This window comes from Emericellopsis cladophorae, assembly GCF_022114955.1.
Source record: "Emericellopsis cladophorae strain MUM 19.33 chromosome Unknown NODE_76_length_80834_cov_110_703716, whole genome shotgun sequence".
In the NCBI taxonomy this organism is placed as follows: Eukaryota; Fungi; Ascomycota; class Sordariomycetes; order Hypocreales; family Bionectriaceae; genus Emericellopsis; species Emericellopsis cladophorae.
The window spans coordinates 69,990-80,760 of NW_026251001.1; the positions used below are offsets into that span (position 1 = coordinate 69,990).

A 10,771-nucleotide genomic window follows, 5' to 3' on the forward strand; every position below is an offset into this window, starting at 1 on the left:
TTTGGCTGCCTTCGACGACCACCCATCGGTATCAGGACTCCCACCTCTTCGCATTGGGAACAGCACCACGACCTGGTCTCCTCGGATCGCAAAGGGGAACGCTCGCCCACCATGGACGTTGCGCAGGCCGTGGGCGGCTACATCACCAAGATCGTGACGCATGGTAGCGACACCACGTCAACTAAAATGAAGACGTTGCTCCTAGATCGCGAAACGGTCGCAATAATCTCAACTGCCGTTACTCAGTCGTCTCTACTCAATCACGAGGTGTATTTGATTGACCGCTTGGACAATGCAAGTCGCGAGAAGATGCGTCATCTTCGCTGCCTCTGTCTCGTGCGCCCATCACCCCAGACAATACAGCTGCTCATTGATGAACTACGCGATCCCAAATACGGAGAATACTACCTTTATTTCACCAATGTGGTCAAAAAGTCGGCTCTCGAGCGTCTCGCTGAGGCCGACGACCATGAAGTCGTCAAGTCGGTCCAGGAGATATTTACTGATTACACTGTCATCAACCCTGACCTGTTCTCCCTTGGTATCACATTACCTCAACATCGAATATGGTCCGCTAGTCCAGATACGTGGAACCCGGACACCCTTCAACGATGCGCAGAAGGTCTCATTGCCGTGCTTCTTTCACTCAAGAAGAAGCCGCTCCTGAGGTACCAGAAGAGCAGTCCCTTGGCCAAGAAACTGGCTTCAGAGGTGAAGTACCTCATGACGCAGGAGGAACAAATCTTCGACTTTCGTCGAGCTGACACGCCGCCTATTCTGCTAATACTGGATCGACGCGAGGATCCTGTGACGCCCTTGCTGACGCAGTGGACTTACCAGGCTATGGTCCATCACCTTCTGGGGATTCAGAATGGCCGGGTAGACTTGAGCGAGGTGCCAGACATCCGTCCCGAGCTCAAAGAAATTGTCCTGTCCCAGGATCAAGATCCATTCTTCAAGAAGAATATGTATCTCAACTTTGGCGAGCTGGGGGGGAATATCAAAGACTACGTCGAGCAGTACCAGTCCAAAACCAAGAACAGCACAGACATCGAGTCTATCAACGATATGAAGCGCTTCATGGAGGAATACCCCGAATTTCGCAAGCTGTCTGGCAACGTGAGCAAGCATGTTACCCTTGTGGGCGAGTTGAGCAGACGAGTTGGCGAGGAGGATTTGCTTGAGGTCAGTGAACTCGAGCAAAGTTTGGCTTGCAATGACAACCATAATGCCGACTTGAAGGTAAGTGTTGATGTGATATATGCATGATTTCCTTGTCACTGACCAGGCTCCAGAACATTCAGCGCTTGATACAGACAGCGAGCGTCAGCGCTGAAAGTAAGGTCCGGCTGGTAGCATTATATGCTCTGCGACACAGCAAACACCCCTCCAACTCGGTCCCAATGCTCATGGACCTCTTGACTGCTGCCGGAGGAGTCGCACCACGCCAAGCCAATCTCGTCAATCATCTCACAGCATACCATAGCTCGCTTCACTCCTCTCAATCACAAGGGGGTATTTCGGACATCTTTGACTCGGCAGGGATCTTCTCGGGAGCATCGAATCGATTCAAAGGGCTCAAAGGTGTAGAGAACGTGTACACTCAACACACACCATTGCTGGAAACTACACTGCAGGATCTAGCCAAAGGCCGGCTGAAAGAGCAGCATTACCCTTTTGTGGAAGGCGGCGGCTCGACCAGAGACAAACCTCAGGATGCCGTGATTTTCATTGTCGGGGGTGCCACCTACGAGGAAGCAAAAATGGTCACAAGCATCAATGCTTCTACGCCAGGTGTCCGCGTGGTTCTTGGAGGTACGTCTGTCCATAATTCAGCGACGTTCATGGAAGAAGTCGAAGACGCCGTCTCAGCCTGGCCGGAAAGCAGGGTCAGGATGAAATAGATCCCTCTACTATGCCACGAGCGAGGAAATGGGACACTGCTAGCGTTTGGGTACCTTTGACTAGAAGTCATCACACTACTTCCTTTGAAGCTCACCCGGAGGCAAAGGAATTAATTCCATTAGGTACCTTTGCCATACCTTAAAGTGGTGTGTCGGTTAATTGCATATTTGTGATATCGGCCATTGACCATATTCCCGGAAACTAAAACTGATTTAGTACCCTACATTTTACAAAGGCGCATCACGTCAATACGATGGGCTGCGAACTCTTGCCTTGACTTTCTGTACCTTCTATCAGGTCCGCTCTCGAGTTTCAGAAACTTACACAGGATCATGATTTGCGCAATCCGACGAGCACGACTGACGAGACTTCGAACCACCCGGCAGGGTCAGCAAATCGGTGGTCGACGTACCCTGGCCTCACTCGCCGACGCCCAGGGACTTTACGATGTTGTCGTGATTGGGGGCGGCCATGCCGGTGCTGAAGCATGTGCTGCGGCGGCGCGATCCGGGGCCCGGACAGCCCTTGTTACCCCCAGTCTAGAAAACTTGGGAACATGCTCGTGCAACCCAAGTCTAGGTGGAATCGGCAAAGGCACAATCATTCGAGAAATCGATGCGCTGGACGGCCTAGCGGGGAGAGTCGTTGATAAGTCAGGCGTGCAATTCCACGTTCTGAATCGGAGAAAGGGTCCGGCTGTCTGGGGTCCGCGCGCCCAAATCGACCGCAGCCTGTATAAAAAGCATATGAGGGCCGAACTCGAAGCATATTCAAATCTTACAATCATCCTCGACAGCGCATCCGACATAATTCTTTCCGAAGATCACGACACCGACTCGAAAAACAAGATTGCCGGGGTGAGGCTAGACTCGGGCAGCATCCTCTCCACGACCAGTGCCGTCATCACTACAGGCACTTTCCTGGGCGGAGAAATACACATCGGACTGCAAGTCTACCCATCGGGGAGGATGGGAGAGGCAGCGACTTTTGGTTTGAGCAAATCGTTGAAGGATGCCGGGTTTCAACTCGGTCGCCTCAAGACAGGGACACCGCCGAGGATAGACAAAAGGACAGTCAATTGGGATATTTTAGAGACGCAGTACGGTGATGATCCGCCGACCCCTTTCAGCTACCTAAACGACACGGTTGCTGTGCGCGACCAGTTGACCTGCAGCTTGACATACACGAACGAGGCCACGCACGATGTGGTCCGCGCGAACCTTGACAAAACCATACATATTCGAGAGACTGTCAAGGGGCCGCGCTACTGTCCCTCATTAGAGTCAAAGGTCGTTCGATTTCCGGACAAGACCCGTCATCTCGTCTGGCTGGAGCCCGAAGGTTTCGATAATCCAGTCATCTATCCAAATGGGCTATCGATGACCATTCCAGAGGAAGGGCAAGAACAAGCGTTGAGGACAATCAAAGGTCTGGAGAACGTCAAAATGCTACAGCCTGGATATGGTGTTGAGTACGATTACGTTGATCCCCGGATGCTGAAATCAACTCTCGAGACCAAGGCTATTGGCGGCCTGTATTTAGCTGGTCAGATCAACGGCACGACTGGATATGAAGAAGCAGCTGGCCAGGGCATTGTTGCGGGTATCAACGCTAGCCGTGCGGCTCGTGGACTTGCGGGAGTTTCGTTGTCACGATCCGATGGGTACATCGGCATCATGATTGACGACTTGGTAACCAAGGGTGTCACTGAGCCATATCGCATGTTCACGTCTCGTAGTGAATTCAGAATGGCTGCGCGCGCTGACAACGCCGACCTGCGCTTGACGACAAAAGGGCGGGAGTGGGGCGTTGTATCTGATAAGCGATGGAGTGCGTTCAGCGAAGAAAAGAGCGAGATGGAGAGTCTAACGAATAGACTTGAGTCGATGTCTCTCAGCTGGAAAGAGTGGGCGGACTTTGGAATTATTGCCAAGAAAGATACCAGTCGCCGAACAGGTCTCGACATCCTCAGAACACCTCAGGTCATTGGTCTCAGCAACATTGAGCGGCTCAAGGCGGCTTTTCCGGACATCGATCGATTTACCTCCCGTATCTTTGAGCGGGTCAACCTACACGCCATGTATGCACCTTACATCAAGATGGCTGCTTCGAGCCAGCAGAAAATGGCCAAGGACGAGCAAATGAGGCTGCCATTGGATCTTGACTACAACAAAATCTTAGGCCTGTCCATTGCTGAGCGTCAGGCCCTGTCCGCCACGCGACCGGAAACCATGGCGCAAGCTCGCCGCGTCGAAGGAGTCACGCCGTCAGGGTGTCTCCGACTTCTTCGATACGTACGTCGTGGCACTCAGCCCTCGGAAAGAATCGAGCTTTCGAGTTCGATCAGCCCACTCGATGCTCGTGTACAAGTATAGGTGTAGAAAACATTTCTAGCATTCAATCGGCGTTCTAGGAATTGTAATTATAGGGCTCTCTAAAAAAGAGCAACTTCATCGACGATCTGGGACATAGCTGGATCTTTATATACATGTTACAGAAGTGACAACAGGGTTAGCTTCAATTCTTGGGTGGCGTTGAGGGCTTGTTCAAGATTTTCACAGCATCCTTACTGTACACATAGCTTGCACCACTCCAAATTGTTGTGGCGGCCACAACGTACCTGTCATCGTGATCAGTAGGCACAGCGAGCCTCGGGACCGGCGGTGCCACTTACTGCATAACGGTCATTGTTGGCCCAATATCCCAGGTGATAAGAGGTGCAGCCGTCGTCAGACCAATCAGCCCGACCTGGAGGACTGTGTTGTACTTGCTGATAGTCGTGGGATGGACCTCTGCGGAAGGTAGAGAAAAGTCCCAGTATCTGGTAAAAGTCTTTGGTGGAGGTAATGAAATCCACCGGTAGTATATCGCTGCAATCGCGAGACCGACGTCTCTGCCCAGTATAATAGTAGCCAACCACACTGCGAGGCAAGTCAGTCTCATCCTCTGGCTGTCAAAGCACAGTCTGATCACATACCAGGCAGTGCTCCTTTGACAGCAAGGCACACAGTCAAGATGGTCATCAAAGCCTTGTCGGCCATGGGATCAATGATCGTGCCCACCACAGTTTTTCTGTTCCACTTGCGCGCAATCCAGCCATCGACTAGGTCTGTGACTCCAGCATATGCGAATAGTCCAGCAGCCCAGGCATGATGGTCGTGCAGAACTAAGTAGCCCACAATTGGTGCGGCTACTAATCGAGTGAATGTAAGAGCGTTCGGGATCGTGTAGATGTCCTCGTGAAGAACGTCGTCTTTCGAATCTTTTCGCGGTGTCGGGACTGTGGACGAAGGCTCCTGAAAGATGCTTCGATTGCCATCAGGATTTCGTTCCGAAGGTCAAGTAATAGAGTTCGTACCTGTCATCTTCTCGCTTCCGCTGCGGAAAACGAAGCGCAGAGCAAGTTGCGAAAACGCATCTCGGCTGCGTTCCCGTCAAGGACCTTTGCAAGCCTACCGCAGGACGGTGAATGCGGCTCACGAGCCTAGCAGTAAGCAGCATGACGCTGGCATGAGCTAACGAGCATCCCAGAAGCCCAGACTCTTAGCCAAGGTCAATTGTGCTGTACTGGGCTAACTTCAAGTCGAGGTTGAAACCAAATCCGGCGCTTGTCAGCTAAATTAGATTGGGAGGAGAATTGCAACTGATAAAAAGACTATACCGTATCGGTCGCAAAATTCGTTAAGAGCATACCTCACTGTTAGGAAACGCGAGTAGGACTCAACCTCGATTACCTTTCCACGGTTATTGGAACATTGACATTGGCATTCATTGATTTCATTAACCTCATAAAATACAGTGGATTTTTGCGGTGATGGCAGCAGTCAATCATATGAAGGCATAGCTTTCTGAGAGCGAACAGTGTCGGCGCGGGACCACGGTGCTAGTAATACCCGTACCTCAGCCAGTGGTAACGTCAACGGGCTGTTGCCTCCTACAGTCCTACTTTCCCCAGCGTGAAAGGGGTAAGCGTCGATAACCAAGTAAACATCTGCTCTTTTTCAGTCTCATCTAATCGTATCATTGAGCGTACCCAGCGCACGAAATAGTGCAGCACTCTCGTTATGGATGTTCATCTATTGGTATACGATCTCTCAGGTGGATTGGCGCGACAGATGTCGTTAGGCATCCTTGGTTTCCAGCTTGACGCTATATATCACACCTCGATCGAGTTGGGCGGCCGCGAGTATGTCTACGACCGTGGTATACTGGCTATAACTCCAGGCTCGTCACATCTTGGCCGACCACTGGAGCGGCTCTTACTGGGAAAGACCAGTTTGACTTTCGATATCATCGATGAGTACCTTGACTCTGTGCGGTCCATATTCACAGCCGATGTTCGTCTTCCGCTCCTCATCTGACTCTTCGAGCGTTAACGTGGCTAGGCTTACGATCTTTTCCGTCACAATTGCAACAACTTTACAGACTCTTTTGCTAATTTTTTGCTGGGCAAAGGCATCCCGGGTCATATAAGCAGCATGCCGCAAGCTGTTCTCGAGTCGCCCATGGGACGGATGCTTCTCCCGGCACTGACACAGGGCGTCAACAATGGAAGGCAAGATGGATCCATTATGGGCATTCAACAGCAAGATCGTTCTGGGCCCCAAAATACTACGTCCACAGTCATCAGTGCGGCAGGCTCGACGGAGCTAGCACATATATTGGAAAATTCCAGTGCTTCATGCGCGGTGATTTTCTTCACATCAAGAGCCTGTGCTCCTTGCGAGGCACTTGACTCAACATACACCCAGCTGGCCCGAGACTTTGGAAGTCAGGGCATATTTGTCAAGGTCGACATTGGGAGAACACCTGATATCGCCAACCAGTTCTCCATCAAGGTTACGCCGGCATTCGTCACTTTTCTCAGGGGCCAAAGGCATGGTGATTGGGCTGGTGGCAGTCCCGCGAATTTGCGACAGAAGATCGAGCTCCTGTGTCAAATGGTAGCAACTGAACATCCTCACCTACGGCTCAAAATTCCAAGTTTCTCCTCACCAGTCAGTGTCCCAATCACCTACGCCAAAATCCCGCCACTGTCGAAATCCCTCTCTAGGCTAGGGGAGGGAATTGCTGCTCCTCGGGTGGTGAGAGATTTGAGGGAGTACCTCGAGGTGCGAGAAGGCAAGGGAATGCAGGACGTCGTGCTACCGAGTCTATCTGACCTCTCAATCTTCGTGAGACGAGCGTTGGAAGAGGTGCCGGTTGAGGATCGATTTGTCATAGTCGATCTCCTACGATGTGCAGTCACCGATCCTAGGATCAGTGGATACTTCGCTGAAGAGAAATCCTACCAGACTATTATGCGAATTCTGGTTTTGGTTGATGACGGGTCAGGTTACCCGTACGCTCTGAGGCTGGTTACCTTGCAGATGGCGTGCAACATGTTCACCTCGCCACTCTTCGCACGGGAGCTATTTGCGGGGGGTGACCTGTTGCGAGCCACGATCAAGCTCATCTTGACCGGTTTTCTCGATGGAAGCCATAACAGCTCGAGGGTTGCGGCTTCGTCCTTGTTATTCAATGTCGTTGTGGAGGACAGGCGTTTGAAAAAGGGGTCGCCAACTTCAGGGCTCTCCGATTCAGATCGGGTGGAGCTAGCTGCTGCTCTTTTGGAAGCTATAGGACAGGAGCAAGGTTCCGCTGATGCGTTGAGGGGCATGCTCCTTGCTCTGGGGCATCTCTTCGCTGAAGCCGACCTAGACGGTGAACTAGCGGATCTCTTGCGAGTGCTGGATGCTCAGCACACAGTTCTCCAAAAGAAGGCCATTTTTGCAGGGGAGCCTTTGCTGGACGAGGTTGGCGGAGAGCTGCTAGGTAAAGGCTTGGTAAAACCTTGACATATCGACTCTATGTTTACTTTCTCAGGACCTTGACAGCATGTAAAACGATCAGCACTCTCCATATTTCCTATCTTGTGTGATGTCCAGGATCAACAACGAAGTCGCAGACTCGAGGCTACCAACGATAATACACTTTAGATACAAAGAACCGGCTCATGATTACACCTCCGGCAACAAGGCAGCACTTTACTTGCTTTGTATGTGTTTTCGAGTTCGCCGCTATACTGTACAGGGTAGGTTGCCGCTGGTGTATGCTCCAGGAAATATGTAGCGTCGGTCGGCATTGACAAGTCCCACCCCACCCAACGCCGCCTTACGTGCGATGGCGATAACGTACAAAGGCACCCAAATAACGACTGCTCTCCTTTGCAACCCGTCGAGCAGATACTATACTCGACCGTCAACATGTCTTTCGAAAGCGTCATGCCACCGTACAACTCCTCCGATCCGACTGCCACATTCCTCAGCTCCTCGAGTCTCGATTTCCTCCTAATTGAGCTGGTCCCCCTTGCCTACCGTGTCACAACCGAACAGTACCCATCAGCGTCGACGGCAAGTGGCGCGGCGGAAACTCGGTCGACCACAGCAAACACTGTTATAGTCACTTCACCGAGTCGCGCTGACGAAGATGAGCCGACTGACGCTGTTCGCCATAAGCTTGAAACAACCGGGTATCGTGTAGGACAAGGGCTTGTCGAAAGGTAAATGGGCGCAAGTGCTTTCGCGGTCTTGCAAGCTAACTTGCCTATGCAGATTCTCCAAAGATAGGCCGCGCTTCAATGATACCTTGGATGTCATCAAGTTTCTATGTAAAGACCTCTGGTCTCTTGTTTTTGGGAAGAATATCGACAACCTGAAGACGAATCACCGGGTAAGCATCCCATTTAGCACGGCGCTTACTACGAGCTGACAAGCCTATGCAGGGCGTATACGTCTTAACGGACGGTGTCTTTCGACCTTTCTCTCGCATGAGTACAGAAGCTGGAGGGCAGGCCGTGGTGCGAGCCCAGCCAGTAAGCCTACATGTCACAAAGCTGTCCATTGCACGGATTGCTGATGAGTCCAGTATCTTTGGTTTCCGTGTGGTATTGTCAAAGGCGCACTTGCTGCCCTGGGCATCGACGCTACTGTTCAAGCTGAAGTCCATGAACTACCGGGTGCGATCTTCCAAATCAAGACGGACCAGTCCAAGCCATGAGACGCTACAAAACGTTCCCGAAGAGTGATCCAATTCGCCAAGCATGACGCGTATCATGCTCCCACACGTATTCCGTAAACCCTTGGTCGGTTGGTACTTCAAATGAGCCGGTCGGGCACCCAGGATCGCCTCGGATAATGGCAACTGGTGGGCACGTTGGTCGATGCTTTACAGTCTGTCGCAAACACAATCATCAGCCCCGTGTTTCTTCAGATTTTATTATTGCTAGAACCACATCTATAGGTCTGCACAATTTCTTGACGGCAACTGGACGCTCACCAACATTGACCGAAAAGGGGGAAGATTTACTTCTGAGGGGGGTTGTGGGCAAACTCGACACCCTTGCTGATGTTTCCCTTGAGATCGGAGATAGCCTTCTCTAGGAGACCCTTCTCTTTCTCGGTGATCTTCTCGAGTGGGTTGTGGGCCTTCTCGGCACCATTGGGCTGGAGGACAGATCGTTAGTTAGGTACGAGAAAAAGGCGGGAGATGATGAAAACTTACGCCGAGCTCAACAGGCACTGAGAAGAAGTCGGTGCCGACTTGCTTGGCGACGGCATCACCGCCCGGCACACCGGAGAGGTAGATGTAGCTAGGCTCAACCAGGCCTTTCTCTCCCTTGACGGCTCGAATTACCTTCTCGGCGAACCTTTGCAAAGTCAACGCTCGTCCCGACAGACAGTCGTCTTATTGCGATAATTTGACTCACCTGAAGCCAGCGTAGGCCATCGACAGGGTAGCAGAACCGGCACCGTCCTTGGCTTTGACAACCTCATCACCACCGAATTGAACACGGTTGACGAGAGCATCGTACTTGTCGTCGGGAATGGAAACAGCAGGGCTAGCCTGGCTGAAAAGGGGGATAATAGTAGCACCCGAGTGACCGCCGACGACCGGGATGGTAAGCTTCTGAGGCTGAGCCTCACCAATGATCTCGGCGACAAAGGTCTCGGCACGAACGATGTCAAGCGTGGTGACACCGAAGAGGCGCTGGGGGTTGAAGACATTCTTAGCCTTGAGAACCTCGGCCGCAATTGGCACAGTCGAGTTGACGGGGTTAGAGATGACCAGAATGAAAGCCTTGGGAGCGACCTCGGCAGCTGTCTCAATGAGACCCTTGACAATGCCAGCATTGATGTTGAACAGATCGTCACGGGTCATGCCGGGCTTGCGAGGAATGCCAGCTGGGATGACAATGATGTCGGCATCCTTGAAAGCAGCCTTGGCACCGTCGTTTGCAGGGAGGTAGCCTTTGACAACCTGGAATGAAGATTGTCAGTGGATCTTGACGGATCGATATTTTCAGCAGAGGATGTGATCTTACAGCTGGGGACGAGATATGGGAGAGATCGGCAGCGACTCCCGGGGTGTTGACCACGTCGTAAAGGGCAAGCTCGTCGATATGAGGGCTAGATTTGAGGAGGAGCGAAAGGGGCTAAAACAGAGTCAGCCCAGCTCGCCAGTGAAGTACAGTGTCCACATGATGGAAAATCTCACCTGTCCGATACCTCCGGAAGCGCCAGCGACGACTATATTCACAAGCTTCAGTCAGCCCACGTCCAGACGAGCTTGTGCGACAAGACGCGATTGCGGGGTTGAACGGAGAGGGGCAGACGCACCAGCCTTAACCATGATGTCGGTTTGTTGGGGTGCGTGTTTGAAATGGGAAGTCCGTGTACTGGGGTTGCGATTGAGTCCTGAAATCGGGTTGATGCCGCGGAGAAGTCTTCGAGGAAGAAAGAGGTAGAGCCAAGTGGAAAACTTGCAATTCAACCGGTTGGACTTGAATTGACGAAATGGCTCTTCTGTCGAGTCTTGTATGAACCAG

The 10,771-nt window shown here is 51.9% G+C and overlaps 2 protein-coding genes across 2 annotated transcripts; one reads left to right on the top strand and one right to left on the bottom strand.

The window, feature by feature from the left end:
• Positions 1 to 111: 111 nt before the first annotated feature.
• J7T54_004884 (Mitochondrial translation optimization protein 1) lies at positions 112 to 4,286 on the top strand (the record flags this gene model as incomplete). The annotated part of the gene is made up of 4 exons (XM_051509952.1): positions 112 to 1,242; positions 1,296 to 1,815; positions 2,485 to 4,199; positions 4,281 to 4,286. The coding sequence occupies 4 exons, from the start codon at positions 112 to 114 to the stop codon at positions 4,284 to 4,286; spliced, it is 3,372 nt and encodes a 1,123-aa protein (XP_051359109.1).
• Positions 4,287 to 9,248: 4,962 nt separating this feature from the next.
• On the bottom strand, positions 9,249 to 10,575 carry J7T54_004885 (malate dehydrogenase; the record flags this gene model as incomplete). The annotated part of the gene is made up of 6 exons (XM_051509953.1): positions 9,249 to 9,389; positions 9,448 to 9,592; positions 9,653 to 10,203; positions 10,268 to 10,378; positions 10,441 to 10,472; positions 10,563 to 10,575. 6 exons carry the CDS (start codon positions 10,573 to 10,575, stop codon positions 9,249 to 9,251), a joined length of 993 nt encoding a protein of 330 aa, XP_051359110.1.
• Positions 10,576 to 10,771: the final 196 nt, after the last annotated feature.